Source organism: Sinohyriopsis cumingii, unplaced genomic scaffold (assembly GCF_028554795.1).
Source record: "Sinohyriopsis cumingii isolate HCF-2022 unplaced genomic scaffold, ASM2855479v2 utg001170l, whole genome shotgun sequence".
Lineage (NCBI taxonomy): Eukaryota > Metazoa > Mollusca > Bivalvia > Unionida > Unionidae > Sinohyriopsis > Sinohyriopsis cumingii.
Window position 1 is genome coordinate 415,287 of NW_028315967.1, and position 21,428 is coordinate 436,714.

Below are 21,428 nucleotides of genomic sequence, written 5' to 3' on the forward strand. Positions count from 1 at the left end.
GAATTTAAAATGCATGCTACTTCAAAGATGTTAATCCAAGCTTTTATTTCTTCTTGTTCCAAGAAAAGTAATAATCATGTTTGATTGCTGCAGTACTGGCTTAGTTTGGATTTTGCCACTCTCCATTTATGGATGATTGTAAGTCATGTGATCTATAAGCCGTGCTGTAGCTGAAGGCTTTCACACAAACCAAGACACTAAACATTTTATGTGAAGCATGTAAAAACCTTAACTGTTTACTTTATCAGTTAACTCTGAACCAAAGATGTTAATTGTGTGTGGATTAAGATGATAATTGATAGTGATAATAGTGTAATTGATTACACTACTGTCATGGTTTTGATCTGTGATGTTGTCCACTATCAACACAGCTGCTGTAATGGTCAGAAACTCATTCATTTTCTTTCTCTGAGGTATTGTTTACAACATAATTTCCCCTATTTTATGCAAATGATAAATAAAGATGCTAATGGGTACTCACCAGCTGATAATAACTTGGGTAATAAAATGAGCTATAGGGTACATGTATATCATATACAAGTTTTCTGCCAGTGCCTGTAAAAGCAGCACTCACTTTGTTGTCAAGTTGACAATCCTTTTGATTGAGCTGCAAATACATGTACTTGCTCTGTGCCAAGCAGTCTGCCTCTTCCAGTACATAACTAACCTTAATCCCATAGTTTGTTTTACCATGAGACAACACTTTGAACTGCGAGTGTTGTATGATGGCAAGTAACGGAAGGGGTTATTTGATCTTGCCACACAATGACAATGTTCAGTTGCAACCTTTAACAGATTTCACTGATTGTATGATCAAAGTGTCATTCATAAACCTCAAGCTGTCCGTAAATATGCATCCGCATATGACAGTGAGACCAAGGAAAGAGAGTCAGATAATATTGATGAAGACTTGATCACGAAGATTTGCTACACAACAACGGAGGATTTAAGAAATTTATCAGAAAACGAGGATGAACTCTAGGACTTTGTACCAGATGACATTAGGTAGTAGTATTTATGGAATATTGTGAATTTTAAAAAATGTTGACTTAATTTCAGGTTTGTACACATTTAATACAATTTCCCTTTGATCAGATACCAAGGTAACTGATTGTTAGAATGGACTGGTACTGATCACAATTTTCTAAAAATCTGACAGCTTAATGCATTCAATAGATTGGCTGATTAGCATTTGCACCAGTAAAAGTCATGTACAGACTTTTCCCATCCTTGCCAGTATGAAGTACAACCCTATCAGTATCTCTGTATATGCATTTTTGTGTTGAAAAAAAAATCTGTACTGCAATAATTCGAAATGTTCTATGAATAGATCAGACCCCAAACCACAAAACATATCAATATAGGTTTGGGGGCTGATTGATCAGGATATTCCCTGTAGCATTCTCACGCTATCCCTTTTGTACACCCCAAGCTACTTTAAAAAGAGAGGGCATAAAGGATATTTAAAAAATTGCACAAAATTTTGTCATTTCATTCATTGATTTATAAGTACAAACCTGATTGTTGCCAGAGGGTTCCAAACACTCAACTTGTTGACATTTTGAATCAAATAGGAGTTTCTTGAGCAACATGCTCACCATATTTGCTTGGGCCAATTTATGTTTTCAGTTAACAGATGTAGTGTACTACACCATATTTGATAATCTCAATAATTCTATTAATTTGGATTTAAATCTCTTTGAAGACCAGTTTACAAGAGTTCCACCTATTTATTTGTCCAAATTGTTTTAGAAATATTATAACTAAACATTGCAAATATTGGACACAGGCAACACTGTTTTTACTGAAACAGACTATTCTAGAAACCAGAATGGACAACAATCAGGCTGTCTGCTTGTTGACATGAAAAGCTTCCATTCGAGTTGAAACACGAGTAAGTTGACAGTGTCTGGGACCCCTTGGTGACACTCAAGTCAGAAATTATAAATCGGTGAATCAAATGACAAAGTTCTGTGCATTTTGCTTTATATATCCATGATGATTTTCGTTTTCAAAATCGATAGCAGGGTTCAAACAAAAGGGAGGGTGCGCGAATACTCTATTTGTAACTTTTTAATTACTGCAAATTTAGGTCAAGATGACAGCGGCACAGTGTTATGGGGAGGTCAACCATACATAGTTCTACCAACTTCTGACCAATCTTGTCTACATATTATGAAAGTCTTGAAATGTGGGAGTGTGACTGACACACATAAGTGACCGCATTAGTGGAGAAGAAAACGGCATAAAATTATTGAAGTCCATGGGAAAAAAACAACATGGTACCTTTGTAAATTTGTCAGGATGCCTGTGTAAAAACATTTCTAGGTTTTACACCAGCTATAATTAGCGATGCCATCGGAAAATAACTATACTTTCCAATTTATTTTTATAGTACATAATTATTGTAGCAAACAATGACCCCGATTTTGAAATGAGAACTTCAAAATTGCGTAGGCAAGAAATGCAATTTCGTCAGCACTAAACACGACGTGAAGATGAAAAAATTGCCCAATATGAAAAGTACTCAAGTACGCCGGTTACTAACGAATCGAGAATGTACCAATAACGCAGACACCACTTTCAGTTTTATCCTCCATGTTTACCCTGCATTTTGTTCCAGTGGTATTTTCTGGTTTTCTCAGCTTCAATTCATTTACGCAAATATGCTGGTTTTGGAAAATTTTCATACAAACCTGAGTCACTGTTGATTGTACTTGTGTCATATCGAGGGCTGTGGTTACAAAATAGCCGCTACAAGACAAAAGGGAAATAAGAAACTTGGAGGAAAAGCCATACGTAGCCTAGTCCTCCATACTAGCGGAAATGTACATTAATGGGAGGAACTTAGCTAGTCACGTGGTATTGACGACAGCGATTAGTCTATGTTCATCACATGGTACATAACCCCGTGAACCCTATGTGAAAATCAAAACACATATTGTTGACAGTGCATGTGACCTGTTGACAAATATAACTTTGTTTCAATGACTTTCAACATGATGCCGTAAATATATGAAAATTTGAATAAACCACAATTGTATTTTAATAATCCACATTTCATGTTCATGTAATTCCAAACGTTGCTCCCACCCACCTCCCACCGCTTCTGTGAAAGCGTCATCTCATATTCGTTTTTATAATAATAATAATAATAATGAGGACTTTGTATAGCGCCTAATCTTTAGAAGCTCTATGCGCTCTACAACATTAGACAATACCTATAAGATAAAAAAACATATAATAATATTATTACAAAAACAAACATCATGAAATTAGAGAAACATTGAAAAATAAAAAACATGCTGAGAATATTTCAGGTAGAAAACATTATTAGTCTTTAAGTTTGTTCTTGCAGTCGAAATAAGTGAGTTTTGAGAGCACTCTTGAATGTTATCACTGTGTCTAACTTTGAAAGTGAGTGCTCTTTGTATACATTTTATATATTGTAACGATAGCTACTGTTTTTTAGACGGCTTTTTTTGGGAGTGGCCATACTACAGAGTTTGATATTTTAATACATGTTATATTTAAAATTGTGTAAATCATATATGTGTCATTCATATCAAAGTCATGGTCATCGTCTTCATCGTCATCCTCATCATCTTTATCGCCATCTTTATTATCATTATCACCAGCAGCAGCAGGAAGGGCGAACAGACCAATGGTCGAAAAACGTCCAAATGTCGAAAATAAGCCTTCCTACAAATGATCAAAAAAAGAAAAGCGTCGACAGATTTAAAAAAAGCATCAACACTTTACTGAGAGAGTCTCTGTGGAATTTCTAATTAATATTACTTTATTGTCGTTGGTGATTTTTTCTAGTTTATTATACACGGGCTTTATGCAATTACGTCAACGCTAAGTCCATTTATACATTACCAGCACCTAGCGCTAATTTACCTTTCATCGCGGATCTTATTAACCAATTAGCTAATTTTTCTTTGATATTTTTATTTTTTTTATAGAATTTAACGCATGAATTAATTTCAATTCATCGTCATCAGGCAATTGTTGAACGATTTTAATCGAACACTTGCTGAGCGGTTATTTGGATATCAATACGCGAAGGAATTTATTCAAGACAAGATATCTCGTGAATGGGTTGCAAGATTACCAAGTGTGATAACTGCGTTAAATAATAAAGTAACTCGAACGACCAACATGAAACCTATTAATGCAATTACAAAACAAAAAAATATACCAATACAACGACGTGATTTTTCAGCGCAGCCAGTATTAGGTAATGTTACTGTAAGGTATTTATATGAACCCGGTGAACTCGAAGGTGGTAAAAAAAAGAGCGACTGATCCTATTTGGAGTGTTACACACATAAGATATCCACCGTGACAAGATCCTCAGGTAGACCCGCAATCTACAGATTAGATTCAACTGCTCCTCAACGTGGATTTACACGTGAACAACTACAAGTAATTCCTGAGGATACGCGAAGGAATTTATTCAAGACAAGATATCTCGTGAATGGGTTGCAAGATTACCAAGTGTGATAACTGCGTTAAATAATAAAGTAACTCGAACGACCAACATGAAACCTATTAATGCAATTACAAAACAAAAAAATATACCAATACAACGACGTGATTTTTCAGCGCAGCCAGTATTAGGTAATGTTACTGTAAGGTATTTATATGAACCCGGTGAACTCGAAGGTGGTAAAAAAAGAGCGACTGATCCTATTTGGAGTGTTACACACATAAGATATCCACCGTGACAAGATCCTCAGGTAGACCCGCAATCTACAGATTAGATTCAACTGCTCCTCAACATGGATTTACACGTGAACAACTACAAGTAATTCCTGAGGATACGCGAAGGAATTTATTCAAGACAAGATATCTCGTGAATGGGTTGCAAGATTACCAAGTGTGATAACTGCGTTAAATAATAAAGTAACTCGAACGACCAACATGAAACCTATTAATGCAATTACAAAACAAAAAAATATACCAATACAACGACGTGATTTTTCAGCGCAGCCAGTATTAGGTAATGTTACTGTAAGGTATTTATATGAACCCGGTGAACTCGAAGGTGGTAAAAAAAGAGCGACTGATCCTATTTGGAGTGTTACACACATAAGATATCCACCGTGACAAGATCCTCAGGTAGACCCGCAATCTACAGATTAGATTCAACTGCTCCTCAACGTGGATTTACACGTGAACAACTACAAGTAATTCCTGAAACAGTTTGATCGCTCTAGTGGTTTTACCAGAACTGCCAAGTCCGTTTAGATAAACCGTTTTATTTCTAGTTATTGGATCGTATACCGATGGTGCAGATGATAATTGTAGTTTTTGATATTTTTTTACAATAAATATCTTTAACCGCAACATCAGCTGATTCGGAATGATCGAGTATATTTTCTTTTTTTATTCTCCACGAACCCCATGATGCACAAGTACCGATATGTAGTTGTTCTAGTAATCCTGCATATTTTTTATTGATATAAAACGAATCCGTAGCAACTCTGACAGCGAGTGTAGAAACTTTATTTATCATCGATAATAGATTTATTGAAACGTACGCGAGCATCGATGATCTTAAATGAGTATACTGAGGTGAATCACCGTCCATATAACTTACAATTGTACCTAATTTAATTCCATTTGACAAGAAAGTTATTTCTCGACTTATAAACGTATTTCTGTTCGTTGTATCAGCGATTATAAAATCTAACTCGGCATCATCCATAATCAGTCTTAGACAATGTCGTCTGTGATCATATGCTCCTCCTTGGGTGAACTTGCCGATTATTTTTCTACCGAGATCTTTTGCGATTTTATTCTCGTAATCGGTTATATCGGGGTTTTCATCATCGGAATATTTCTTTTGTTGTGGTAACCAAACTTCGGTTTGTTTCCGATATGATATAATTGCTTCACTTACGATCAACAGTGTTAATATCGCACAATCAAGCATATACCGTAAGAGTACTATTGGTGCCCACATTTTTTCTGAAAAATGTTTTCCAAACCAAGTATAACAAATCGCATGGAGATCTTTAGACATTTCAAATGACTCGATACAAGCAAATCCAGTTAAGTCAAAATCCGGTAATGGTCCGTTTATCGATACTCGTGTCATCTCGTGCGTCTGATGACCGAATCGCTCAAAGTACACAGAACAATCTCCGTATCCAAGAAAACTTCCAGGATAACATGCAACCATATCAACCGAAATAACATCTTTATGATCGTATTTAGTATTCCATAGTCCGCCGTGTCCGTATTCGACACAACTCGATATCATATCATCGAGAAAATCAAATCTAGTTAGTTTCCACAAATTTTTCTTTCTAGCAAAATGAGCCGCAACTGACGGAACAGTAAAACAGTTGCTCAATAGTTCATCATTATCATCAGTATACTGCAGCGCAAGATTTTTCATTTTTTCTTGGAGAAGATCTGTACGATAAATAACACCATTCGGTCTTACAAACTGATCAAATTAATTTTTTTCTTCCATATCTGATTCGTCGTTAGAACTCTGAAACAGCCATACTGACACAGGATCGTTTTTACTTATCTCTTTAATAGAAACAGTTCGATCTCGTGGAAACACTGTTACTGCGCTAGTCCAGGCGTGCGCGTTACGATCAATAATTTCGATCGAAGCTCCTTTTGATTTATATTTTGATTCATATAATATTTCTCCTGTTACCGTCGCTACGGTTATTGGGAATTTTAATTTTTTTTCCTAACACAGCGACATCTTTGATAGACGCTCCGGTATCTTTAACCATTTCTCCCCACTCGTTTATTATTTTACGTCTTTTATCCGTTAGACCGTTTCCACAAGTCGAAACAGTAAAATGTTCTATTACTCGTTCAGCTACACAATTTAGTTTTGAAAATCTCATTGGGGCTAGTTTATTAATGCTGGGTTTTTCATTTATCGGATAAATTCCATAAATAACTGCTGTTACAGGAAACGCTCGCTCATAATACGGTTTGTCAATATCAGTCAGCGCTCCTGGTTTGGAATTTCTACTTAATATAACGATTTTTTTTATTACCAATGACAGGATCGTATTTGTCACGGATAATCCAGGTATATGTTTCTGTTAACACGACAAATTTTATTCTGAAAAGATAACTTCTATCATCGAGCTGCTCAATAATAGCTGCCGCTCGTTTGTCATTCATCGTAACGTCGATGATATCTTCGTCGCGTATAATCTTGAACGTTGACCAGACATGAGATGCACCATCTGCATGAAATTCTTTCTTGGCGTCGTGAATTTTATTGATCAAACTTTTATTTTTCTTATCAACCATATCTCGTATTGGTAGATCAGAAGATATCCTGTCGAGGTTGACTTGTTTTCCAAGGCTTGATTCTGGATAATCTCTCAAGCTCATCCATATTATATTTCAGACAAGTATTTAAATAAAAAATATTGTATATACAATGTCTCAAGAGAACAAGTGCAAATGGTTGATGATCGGATCATTAACTCACTGTAATAAATCATGCAGGAAGGAATTATGCGGGATTCACTTGCAGAGCGTTCGTAAAGGTTGTTTAGGACCGACACTGTGTCTGCGATGTGGTGCTGGAGTACGAGATAAAATAGAGTTATGTGCGAAATGTGGTGGAAAAAATATCGAGAACTTAAGAGATACTATGATAAAAAAAATAATGTCAGTGACGGAGCTATAAAATCCGTGGAGGATTATCTAAATAAGTTTTCAGACAAATTATGATTTAAACAAATGGTATTATTATACGATGGAGCAAAATGAATTTGTCCCACATCCCACAATAACAAACTACGAATCAAATCGTGATGGTATGATAAGACACTTTCGATTGAAAAAAACCAGTTGGTTCTGTTAGTAATACTGGCTATCTAATGTTCACGTTTGGTGTTGATAAAAGGAAACGCTTTCTCCGTCATCGATTTGTGTATGAATGTCACAAGGGGTTGATTGAAGACGGTCTTGTGATCGATCACATCAACGGTGTGAAAACCGACAATAGTTTATCCAATCTTCAAGCTGCTACACAGAGCGATAATTCTGCACGGGGAGGAACTGGTAAATATGAAAAAACAATTGCAAGGAGGGTGGTTAAATCTACAAACATATAAACTGGTGAAGAGAAAACGTTTCAATCAATGAACGCGGCTGCGAAATAGTTTGATATTAACTCGCGTGTGGTAAAATATGTCGCAGAAAATATAACCAAATCCACTCTTTCCAAGAAGTATAAACAGAAAATTATTTTCCAATATTGTTAATGAGATAAATTATCATCATTATCAAGTAATTACCTCGAATTATATTTATTAACTATTTATTTAATTTTTGTTTTGGTGACCCAACATTCTCCACTCGTATACTACTTATTTTTCGACTTGATCGAAAGAGAGATAATTTTATAATATAGCTTTCTCCGTAGATTTCTGATTTTTATGGTCGTATTTAGTCAATTAACCATCTACGTCGTAATTAATATCAATAATTATACTCGTAGAAAGATATTTATGGTTTTTTAGCTTACAAAATAGAAGAATGAACGTATTTTACATCATACAATATAGCGAGTTATTTTTAAATCTGTGATGAGAAATAGAGGCAGAACACGCTGTTAGTGCAGATATTTACAATCTGTTCAGAAACCGCTGTTATAATGCAGAAATATTTAAACCGATCTGTAGGTAATAAAACGTTTGATGGTGCAGTGGTAGGTGATGTATATATATTTTATCAGGGGAGAACACGTTGTTTGAGTGCTGATATTTACGATCTGTTACGAGAAATCGAGACAGAACACGCTGTTACATTTATATATTTTACAGTGTGTTCAGAAACTGATCTGTAGATAATAAAATATTTGATGGTGCAGTGGGTGAAAAATTCCTCTGCGGTTTCGTTAATTTTTCTAAAATTTCTACGGAGATTTGTGAACGGGTTTACGTGAACATCATACTCGGCCCGCGACGTGGATAATTTACCATCTACGGTGTTATAGTTGACTTCGACGTATTTTTTTGTTGCTGCGTCTTCGTCGGATGTTGGATCCCTCAACACTACTATCTTATTCCCGTTCATGCTGAATTCTCCCGTCATTGTGTCACCGGTATTTTTCACGCGATTAGCAACGCTTCTTTATATTTCATCTCTGATAGTTGTAAACGACATACTTGAGTCTCTGATTTTTCCGCTGTCAGTAAACACAGGGATGTTATCCGTGACCGGTACCAGTACTCGTCGAACTATGTCATTCCGTTTGATGTTACTCGTTTTTAAAACACCATATCGGTCCTGAAAAACAACAACTTCATCTCGGTCAACTCTAGCAAGATTCATAATATCGGCAAGTTCATCTTTAGTTGCGTACTTTGACAAATCGATGTCATCGGACTTTTTTTTACTTTTCTTACACGATGAGGAAGATCTTCCGTAAATATCAACCATTATATAAGATCCTTGATCTGTTTAAAACACCTTGCGCGCAACGAAGCGGTTACTTGTAAAATCATGCACAACTTTATGTGGCGGTTTGGATGATTCTGATATGGCGTTAAGTACATTAATTGCTTCACGGCCGCATATTGGCGGATCTGTCATTGTTTGTGTTGGTAGCGTTGAATACCAAACTTTTTATGAAGTGGCTCGACATACTTGATAAATTCAAAAGGTGGAGCTAATCCGTACGAATCAAAATAAACGATTCCACGTGGATCAATTGCGTATGATACCCAATGAGTACCGATTCCTGAATTCGAGTCAAGATTTATAATACCCGTTTCGAGTTCATTCGATTGTTTCGATAATTGATCTCGCATAAAAAGCAGATATTTTTAGTTGTTTAGCAGCATTAAGTAAATCAAAATTTGATGCTGGAACGTCTAACGGATTGTTCCTGGAAGCCTCAGACCTCTTCCCCAACGAGATCCTGGTAATCTTAGGCCGCGTCCCTTTTTTTTGTATCGTTTTCCTGTTGCTTTCTTTACAGCCACTCCAGCAGCTGTTCCAACAGCACCTAACGCAGCCGCTTTTGCTACGGCTGGAGCAGCAGCAGCTATTAATGCCGGAATGTCCGCGATAAGTGGAAACCATGTCCTTGATGGCGCTCGGAGAAAGATGAAATTGAACTCCGGTTTTTGATTCTAGGGCTTTATTGAGATGTTTAATCTGATTATTTGTCAATGATAATTTGTTTGGACCGCCACTTGAAATCTGATCTCGCTTTAGTGATATTTTTGTTCCGCATTTGTTGGTGTTTTTTGATTGCAATTTTTTCACCTGACCGGGAGTCAGAGCGACATTAACATGACTATACGACATTTTATGATAAATATCTTTTTCTAAATAACACGATTAAAGATTTTCCACTGGTGCATCAATGACTCTCATTCGACCGCTACCACCTTCAAGTAACATGGTTTTATCACTGAGTATGACCGCGATTGCTCCATAATCAACACCACCACCTGTATTTAATGTTGCTTTAAGATGTATATCAACGACAGATTGTTTTGATAGATCAAGATGCTCGAGCGAAAAATAATAGATAGGATACAAAGTTCTGAAATCATGTTGTGATATTTGCAAACCGGTATCTACATTTTGATCACGTCCCATGAATGACATCAAACGACGATATACACGTCCTATATGATTTTCTCCATAATTAAGTTGTATATTCTCTGTTGGTTCTTGTTGTCCATTTATCCGTAAAGAAATATATGTGATACCTAGTTTGTCAAATATCATATGAGTATGTTCCTCATTATTTAAACGATCATGGTTCTGAAACGCAATAAAAATATGCCGCGGTGCAGAAACACTTTGTTGTGATGCTATATGCCATGTAAACTGACCGTTAACGTCAGTTTGTATACTATCTGTGCTTGTTGTTAACCATGACAACAGGGATTTACCACCTGTGTCCATAAAAGAAAGTAATTTTTGTTCTTCTGCGATCGTTGGAGTCATCACCGGCATCCACAAGGAAAAGTTTGTTAATACTACTTTACCAGCATCACCAGCAGGTCTCCACAGAGCATCGTTATCATCACCCTTTCTTGCAAAAACAACTGTGTGTCTAGCTCCAAAGATAACTTTTCTAACATTCCTACAAAATGTCTGATAGTGGAATTGTACATGAAAAATTTCTCTTAGTTCCTAGCAACATATTTTTACGCGTTGCAAATCCCAAGTTGAAATCTGGATTAGAACCATGAACTACTGGAGTCAGATGAGCATCAGCGTTTCCGGCAAAATTTCTTGGTCGTCTTATTTTATACAGACTATCATCGGTTTCATCAGTATTATCTTTTACAAACATCATCGTGGGACCTGCTGATCTTGTATAATCATCAGAATATCTTGCCAACCCTATTATTGTTGTAGCAACGTCGACATCTTTCTGAATCGATTCGATATTTTTTCCATCAATCACAGAAGTGGCGCAATGAAACAGTGCCATAATACCATTGTTGACAAAATCAACTTTTACTACATCTTCGTAATCATTATTATTCGTTTTTACAATTTTTCCTTCTACCTCAATAAAAGCCTCAGCGGGTAAAAAGTATCTATTTGTATCATCAACTTGTAGTTCAATTCTTCCACGTTGATCTGGTAATCGTGCGTCATAAAAATAAAAGTGATAATCTTGTATAGACTCATCTTTAAGGACAGGTGCTTCCATGTCAAATGCTGTGTCGGACATGCGCTTGAACATTTTATTGTAATTATTTTTCGTCTAACACGTTGATTACCGCGTTCGGGAAATTCCACTTCCGGATATTAAACTTGATATATTATTTCCCGATTCACCGAGTCCTTGATCTGCTAGTTCTGCTAGTTTTTGATTTGCAGCTTGATTTATTATTTTACTGACATCTGCGGGCATCACTTCAGTACTTGGCAATTTTACTGGTTGTCGTTTTCGTCTTATTAATCGTGTTAGTCTATCTTTGATCGCCGAGAACGCCTTACCAGCAAAATTGATAATTGCACCAGGAGCTTTTTCACGAAAAACATCGATAGCTTTCATCGATAATTGTTTTGCAACAGGTGCTACTTTTGGGGCTATCCTTGTAAATAATCCCTGTACAACATCATCAAGTCCATCTCCGTAAATTGCTCCGTAGACTGGTAGTCGTGAGTTCACTACTCTGACCGGTACAGGTCTGCGATAATTATTGTGTATGATCATCTTATCTTATGTATCATTTATCTAATCGCGGTGACTTTAGTCATCAACGAGCTCATCAATAAGTTCCCGGTAAACGCCGATATCCATGATGCCGCCGCGAAATAATCGCTGCTTCATTAATTATTTCTGGTGAATTATTTCCGGCACGTTTTCTTCCTTTGAGAACTTCTAATTGTGACACGTCATTCAGGATATTGTCAGGACAAATAATATTACCTCCGAAACCACTACCAGTAGCACTAGGTGCATCGTGAAATTCTTCTTCTGGAGATTCTGATGAAAAAAGAGAACTAAGAATATCCGTTTGTTGCAGAGACGGAGGAAGGTGATAAGATGAATATTGTTTTTTTTGTTTTTGTCCTTTTCGCTGTTCTCGTTCTTTATGTTTCTGTTCTTTTTGATGTTCTCGTTTTTTATGTTTCTGTTCTTTTTGTTTCCATAATAATTTATCATGTAATGCTACTCTGTCTAAAAAAAGTATTATAAACATTATCCTCTTGTTTGAATATCCGAGTGGTACCCTGGTTTATTTTAATCACCCAATCAACCCACGTATCACGACTAATACCTTTACCACATTCGGGTTTTAAAAATTTGTGTCGTGATGGATAACTTGAAGCAGCAAACGTACCAAATTCTATTATACCTTTTTTTTTATCTTTTAATGCAAATCCCTTTATTGTCAGTGTACCACCATCGGTAAATTTTTTCGTAAAGGAAATTCCCCCTTTAAGTTCTTCTTTATCAACATCTTTTGTGACAGTGTCAACCACAACATCCTCATCCGCAACAGGGTCAACAACAATATCTTGTGGTTGGGGCTGAGCCGCAGCTATATCAGTTGGAAGATCTCGTAAAATCTTTTTTGTCTGTTTAGTTCTTCTTGCTATTTTTTCAGTTTGCTCTGCGGATTGTTTTAATACTGGAAAAATACCCTTTTTCCTCTCCTCCTCGTCCTCCTTAATATCTCCCCATATAGTTTTTCAGCAGCCGCTAAAACTTTTTCAGCAGCTGTAGTGACGGGTTTAAATAAGTTTTTAGTGTCTTCCTCGTACTCAACTTGTGATTGTTGCTGAGCTCGTAAGTTTTCTCTAAATGAGTCTCTAACAGGAAGAAATTTCTTAATTGCTTCTAATCGTTCTCGTGCTAATCTAGCTGTGTGAGATTCAGAGTGAACCATTTTATTATAACAATAATCTTTTTAATTAATAGCAGCAGGAAGGGCGCGACCTCAATTAAGACGTAATTGCGTAAAGCGCGTGCATAATAAACTAGAAAAAATCACCAACGACAATTAGAAAAATTCCATAGAGACTCTCTCAGTAAAGTGTCGACGCTTTTTAAAATCTGTCGACGCTTTTCTTTTTTTCGATCATTTGTAGGAAGGCTTATTTTCGACATTTGGACGCTTTTCGACCATTGGTCTGTTCGCCCTTCCAGCAAGCATACTACCATTGTAACTATTACCACTACTACTTGCGCTTTCTTCATATGGTCAGCACTGTCGTCGACAACGTCATTATGATAATCGGACCAAATAAGCATAATCCAACATTGTCTTACTGGATGCTATGATCATTTCTGGATTTCAACATTTTCCATCATTTGAATAATAGCACTGTTATTTTATATTGTTATACAACGTTGATTAAATAAAGATCGAATAAAATTACACTCACATTTTAGCCAACACACTGATTAGCTCAAATTTTTTTATTTCTTTTATTATCACACTATGATACAATGGGATTGGGCACAAGTTCTAACAACTCAAATTAGCATTCTCCCATCATATTACAAGTATTACATATTTCAACATGACAACAGTGACTGAAAGAGAGGAGGGGCACATTGGCAGCATTCTCGATTTGAGTAAGTTATCAAAATCATCCGATATCGGTTGTATATGTGCACACATGTTGTAGAATTCTATATTTTTAGATTGCATCGTCGTTTTCCCAGTGCAGTAATTCTAATCTGACAGATGGGTATGGCAAACTGATTACCACGAGGGATCCATTTTAATACACTAAGCGATACTAGTAATAGGGAACTGTATAGCGACAATGGAAATCCCAGTGAAAAAGGTGTGTGTGTGTGTGTGTGTGATTATGATTTTTAACGTAGCTTTAAAAAAAATCAGTCATATTGCTACGATGTCTGTAATGTGGCAGTTTATAGTGATGTCTAGTACTGGGGCATAATGCCACATGTAGCATGATGTCCCACCCAGTCACATTATCCTGACACCAGGCCGACCAGTCCTAACACTAACCTCCTCTTAAAGCTGAGCGCCTAGCGAGGAAGCTGTTAGTACCATTTGTATAAGTCTTTGATATGAGCCACGACCTCCCGCTTCTGAGGCGGACGCTCTTACCACTAGGCCACCGGAGCGGTCTAGTCAAAAAGGTCGTGGGATTGTATGGCGACAACGTTGTTATGGGCCCTCCCCCCCCCCCCCCAGGGCTGTATAGCGACAATGGGAATTTAACATGGGGAATGTTGGGGCTGAATGGCGAAAAGGGAAAGTGATGTTGTTATATACAGACAATAGGAATGGAACAGGTGCGGTGACGTCACGGTACTGAACATTGGAAACAATGTGGAAAGGGGCTGACCTCACTCGGACCAAACAGCGGAGAAAAAACCTAGAACGCTTGACGGGACATAGACATATATAACACATACAACACATAGACATAGACTGATGAACATCAAACACATATATGGCAAAGAGAATCAATATCGTTTCGAGTTATATGAAAGGCCCTGAAAGGGCCTTTGGGTTTCTTCTTCTGGTTCTTCGAATTTTCTTCTTTTCCTCCACCATCTTCTGCGTTTCGTTATTGCTGTTGTCTTCTTGTTTTTTTTCTCTTTCTCCTTCTCCTCTTCCTCTTTTTTCCTATTCTCCTTCTTCTCTTCCTTTTCTATCTTTTCATTTCATTCCTTCATTTGTTTTCTGTCCTCTTCATCCCTCCTTCTCCGCCTTTCCTTTATTCGATGAGGACTATAAGAGTAAAATTCGTCATTTAGTTTGACCAGCATTTCTTCAATCATGCCCAAATTATCCACAACGTCTTGCAGCTCCTTCATTTTCTCAAGGTGGTTACTTGCCATCTCGGTTTATTCAATGTTGAATGGCGCGAATGTTACTTACTTTCTTACTTAACTTGAATTATAGAGGTTTTCGCACATCAGTTCATGTACCTGTGGTTAATGCCTGCACTGCAGGCTATTTATTTAATCCTGGGGGAATGGATTGGAGCCACATCACCCAGGTATTTATGTGCTCAGAGCACTATTTAATTTAGCCATCAGGTCGTGGGACTAATTAAAGTCCCTAACGATCTGAATGTAGGGCTTTCATGAATATGAATGGACCCAACACGCACTCATGTTAAACGGCAAATTAATTTCAGTCTGCCATCAACTGAGCCAGGTGTCTATCAAGAGAGTATGTGATGCCCGTAGCGATTGGTCGCAACTATGACGTCACATCGGGACACCTGGGTTTAGACGGGAGCAAATGGTTCCACATCTCCGTCGTGGTACAGGAAGTCCGGGAGAGGCAAGGCATGAGAGGTACCCGCAGCAGGCACAAACGTACAGAGCCCTGAAACGCCAGCCCATACTTAACCAAATCTAGTCCAGTCATTCTAATGGACAATAAAAGTACCAATAACGTGTAAGCCACCTGTGCAAATAATCGAATCAACTGAGTCAAAAAAATTCAAAAATAATTCATTAATACAGTTGGAAGTTAGTGCAGAGTGTACATACAATTAACTAATAAATACCAATCAGCGAAGTCAAAATGACTCATGCATAGTTTGTATCACGCATAATAAAATCGGAGAATACAAATTTTGATGGCGGTAACAAAACATATCAAATTAGAATATTAAATTATAGATATTATAAAAAATTGTTCTCAAGCCAAAATGAGACCCGTATACAGTCAACCAAGCAATATAATAATTCCTCGACCTTTTCATGTCGAGTCCAGGAACGTCGTGACGAGCGCTTGACTTTATATTTGTCAAGCACTAACGTGAAGGAAAACATCCCTTACACTCACTTCACATATTATCTATTATCCACACCAACGTACGCGAACGCATACAAATACACACTCTACTATCCACACAGAAGGGAGGGAAAACAAACCACAAATCTACTATCCACACATGGGAAGAATAAAAAGCATTCACAAATATACTATCCACACACAGGAAGAGGACAAAAACTGTTATATACTATCCACAAACCCAAAATATACTATACACACACCGGAAGAGGAACAAACCTAAAATACAATATACACACAAAGGTACACGAACGCATACAAGCACATACTCTACTATCCACACAGAAGGGAGGGAAAACAAGCCTCAAATATGCTAATCACACAAACGTACTCGAACACATACAAACACAATATCTTCTATCCACACAGAAGGAATGGGAAAAAATACACACTCTACCATCCACATAAACGTATGCTAACTCATACAAACGCACGCACACACACACACACACACACATAAGGATAGGAGTGAGTGTTTGTAGTCACACTACTCCACGTTCACACAAATTGGCAACTTGAATAGTCTCTTTTCTAGAGTATTGGGGTAGCCATGAGAAGGGCTGTTGTTTTGAACTCCAGATGCACCTAGTTAATGGTGACACCAATTAGACCGGGCACCGCAGAAACTTCGACGGCTCCAATCGTTGTTCCAATGGATTTGAGTAGTTGGAAGCGCAGAAGTGGGATGAGTGACCTCATCATCCAAGTTTTCACTTTGTGGAATAGTGAAGACCTCCCTCCTCCGTGGTTGGTGAGGTTGCGGTGCTGGTTGTCGTGCTGGTACTGGCCGTGGAGGTGTCCTCACATCAGGCCTGGCCTCACACAGAGGCCTTAGCATGAGGTGAGACAGGATTCTTTCTTCCTTCTCTTTCTCATTTTTCCTCTCCTCCTCCTCTTCAATTCGTGCACTCTCTGCAATATCATCCACGGCCAGCTCGTACACGAGGCGCCAAGCATACTCCAGGTGCATTTGGAGTTTAAGCAGTTTGGTGAGTCTGCTCATCTTCGTTTAGTTGATGTACCAGACAGACGAACACTTTTGCTTTATATGTGTGAAGCGCTGACGTGAAGTAAAACATCCCCTGCTACCAAAACTTACAAAACACATATCATTATCAAAACAAATATGGAACTCACGGACCATAAAGAAACACTCACACACTTTTTAACTACACTCACAAACTTCAAACACAAACACATACAGACTATTTTTATACAAGCTAGGGAAACGAAGTGCTTATAGACACACTTATATTTTCTTTTACATCAAACAAACAAATGAAGTGCTTATAGACACACTTCTATTTTTTTTTAACTTAGTAACATACAATTGGCAATTGAACTAGTATGTCTTTTCTAGAGTATTGGGGTAGCCCTGAAAAAGGCTGTTTTTTGTGGACGGGGATTTATGGCTATCTTGTATCGTCTAAGATTGCGTCCCCGTCTGGCGGCAGGCTTTCCCACAGGATAGGGCCTTTTTTGGAAAGAGAAGGAGAACTCTTTCGTGCCTACACGACAGTCAACAAATCGTCTGTCTGGTTCTGCTGTTGTTGCTGCTGCTGTTCGCTATGCTATCTCTGCTTCTGAAGTCCGTACTTCTCCGTCCATTCTTCTTGCTCTTTCTTGATTTCCTCTCTAAAGACCCATCCAATCATGTCTTCGACCACCTTCGTCATTCTAACATTCCTATCTCTTTAGGCTTGGATATCAGCCTTTGCCTGACACGGTGCAAGTACACGTAGGCTTCGTTTACTTTAGCTAAATTAGAAGGCATCTTCATAGGAGGATGAGTCCACAATGGATGGTCAGACTGAAGACTGCTTCGCTTTATATAGTTCGAGAGTGGACGCGATAGAAAACATCCATACAGTGTTTAGAGTCGGAAGGCTATGATAGTTTGATTTTAGGGTGAGAGATAGAGAGAAGTAAAAAAGCATGTATAATGATAAAAAATTAAAAACAAACGACAGACACAATTATTTCAAAACACAACATTTTTTCTTCAAGTAACTAACAACCAACAATTAAAAATAAAACAATCATTTTTCAAATAACAAACTATTTTTGACAAGGTTGACAACGTTGTGAAGGTAAGCTAGACTTCCTCTGATGGACGTCATTGGGCCATATATGTACGCATGTACACTACGTTTCCTAGCTAAAGACAAAATATAGCCATAATGGTCACAAAACCATCGATCTACTTTGTCATCGTTTCTAGAAGAGTGACGATCAACGTAAGTCACTAAATGTTCTAAAGAATATCCAATACTGAATTGATGAAGAAAATACACACAATAGTGTCCACACACCATGGAATATGTGCCTTGTAATTTCACATTATTGAATCGTGTCGTCTGGGCATTTCTTCTCATAAAGTCAATAATGTAGTCTTCCAGAGGTGACAATCCATACGAATCAAAATACTCCACACAACCTTCTTTAGGAAAGTAGACCGCTACCCAGTGGGTTCCTGGCATATGACTGTCATCCGTGTTGATGACATAAGCTTGATGATCTTGATGTTAGCGGTGAGGCAATTCACCCGACTTGATTCCAACAAACAGTTTACGAACTGTGGTTCAAAAGGTACTAAAAAGGTACTAAAGTTCCCAGGTATCTATTTTTTGTTTCGTTCTCTTGTTTTTTTCTTGTGTTTTTTCTCCACAGGTAATGATAAGTCATCAATTCAATCCGAACTTTTTGCTTGAAAATCTCTGACAAGTAACCGTTTCTTCGCTTCGTCTCTGAACTCTGAGTCAAGAGAGCTTCGATGTGATGAATCTCTAGAGCAATCAGTGGAGGAGAGGAATGATCACAGAAGTCTTTATACCACTGATGCAACACGGCTTCTTCCGAGATGAGACTCCAAGCGTCCTTCAGATATTCGTCCAATTTTTCTTCTGGAGTCAGCATCATACATATATCGTGTTGAATTTGACTGGGATAATCATTTTGACATCCATAGCAATCTTTCTTGATCAATTCCGTAATTTTTTTCTTATAGGTGTTTGGCAAAACAGGAGACTAAATGCTGTTCTTGTTCAGGGCAACTTGACTTCATCACTATGTCCTCTTCATCTTTGTCTTTGGGTTCTACTTCGACGGATTCATCCAAGTCCATTTCCATAGATGTTCCACCATTCAAAGAAGGATAAGTGTTTTCTATAGCATCTATGAGTCTTGAATGACTTATCTCAAACTGTTGATTCCTATGGTATTATTGAATTGGGCATACAAGCTGGCATTCATCCTGTTATTTGCGGGTAGAGGAAATGCAAATTGAAGTTCCACACGAATCTGGCCGGTTTTTAATGGGTGGAAATGTCCCTCGGCGCTGCCTTGGTCTCGAGTGAAATTAAAAGCCCACAAAGCGTACCCTCCTGCATAATCTTCGTACGTAATGCCTTGAATGGTGTTGGTCCCTAACTGTCCCGTGGCTTCGTAAAGGTACAGGTACGATCTCAAGTTCTTCTCGTTACCAAATTTAGGTTCGAAAGGTCTGGTACACAAGGTCTTGCCATCGCGACTGATTTCGATCTTGGACACTTTGCAATGCTTACACTAGAAAGGATTTTACTTGTTGGTTCCGTTTAAGGCTGAATTCTTGACGATGCCAACGATTAAACGCTTGAGTACATGTCCTTGGAACAGATGGTCATCGATCCATGCGTCGTATCCGATACTTGGCAGTTGTTCTGCTCAAAGTGTGACTGATGTCGTTTCCCACTTTAGGTAAAACTTCCACACGTCGTACGTAGAATCTGGTTTGTTCGATGACAGTTTTGTAAGCATTAGCGTCATCAGTTTCAGCTATTAAATCGAAAGCGGTACTGCTTCGATCCAGTCTCAAGCGGACATCCACGCTGTTCAGCAAATACTTCTCTTATAACCACTTGTCCAAATGCAAATGATCCATCATTTCTAAACTACGACTTTCTTTGATTTTCTTTCAACGCTCGATAAATCGCGATAAAGTTTCATCGTCCTCAGCAATCGTCGTGCTGTTGAACTTGGTTGCTGTGCCAGGTTTCCATACCACGCAGGCATCCAGATGGGTGTTCTTGGCCTCTTTTCCGTATGTCAAGAGATTTTGCTGCTGACCAGTTTGTTATTCAAGTACAAATTCACTTTGCTGAACAAGGAATGCATACAATTGTTGACGGGAGCTACTCTCTCATTGACTCCCAGATTGATGTGGTGTTAGGGAAGCAGGAATGCCTGAATCGGTAGCGTCCATGGCATTTATAGGAGTTTCTCCTCGACCCAAAATGTCTTTGCCCGTTTGAAGCAAGACATTTTGCCTGCTCTCAAGAAAGCTTCTTTGGGGTTTTGTTTGTCGATGATGACATATTGGAGAAATTTTTTGCCATGCGTCAACGCGGCATCTTTTAAAGCGTGCAATCCTCGTGCCACCATCGGTTTCAAAACGGGGGTCACCGAACGAAAGGTCGATGTTATCATATCTCCTAAACCATGTCCTCGCTGTCGAGCGACGCCTCGGTACAATGGATACATTACTTGCAATTTATTAGAGAATCTTTTCGAAAATCTTTTTGAAAATGGAGTTTCACCATGACTTTGAAAAATCCGGCAGGCTGTTGTTTTAACGGTCAACAGAGCCAAAAAGTGTTAAGATTGATTATCATAAAGTGGATAGTCGCCTATTGATGAAAGTTCAGGATACCGACACGTTGGCCATCAGGTGTAATGGAAATTTGTTTGAAATTTTGCGTGGACATCCACAGATGGGCACAGATAATTTAAGCCGAAGATCAACAGCAATATGGAATTTAATAAGTGTTAAAGATCCCCGGTAGAACTGAATGAAAGACTCAATTTTATCTTTGTGTATTCCTATATGGAGGAGTACAACGTGGTTGGACACACCTCCGTACCGTTACTGCGTGTCATTCCTTTCAAAGTGGATTCTATCACGAACATTGACGAGGAGGATGGAAACACCTATCACGTTCACCGCGAATTTGTACATCCTCACTATTTGTCCGTCAGTAAGTCGTATTTTGACACTGTCAACATTGCTCTAAAAGGAGATCTGGGACAAAATATTCCATTCACCAAAGACAAAGTCATTCATTGATTTATAAGTACTAACCTGGTTGTTGCCAGAGAGTTCCAAAC

General features: G+C 38.0%; 1 protein-coding gene across 1 annotated transcript in view; it reads right to left on the reverse strand.

The window, feature by feature from the left end:
• Nucleotides 1-2,832, reverse strand: part of LOC149772808 (uncharacterized) — an 85,584-nt gene extending 82,752 nt beyond the window's left edge. Inside the window, exon 1 of the mRNA XM_089947259.1 lies at nt 2,697-2,832. Coding sequence (XP_089803385.1) covers nt 2,697-2,726 — 30 coding nt within the window. The 5' untranslated portion in view covers nt 2,727-2,832. The remainder of the gene's footprint in view (nt 1-2,696) is intronic.
• Nucleotides 2,833-21,428: the final 18,596 nt, after the last annotated feature.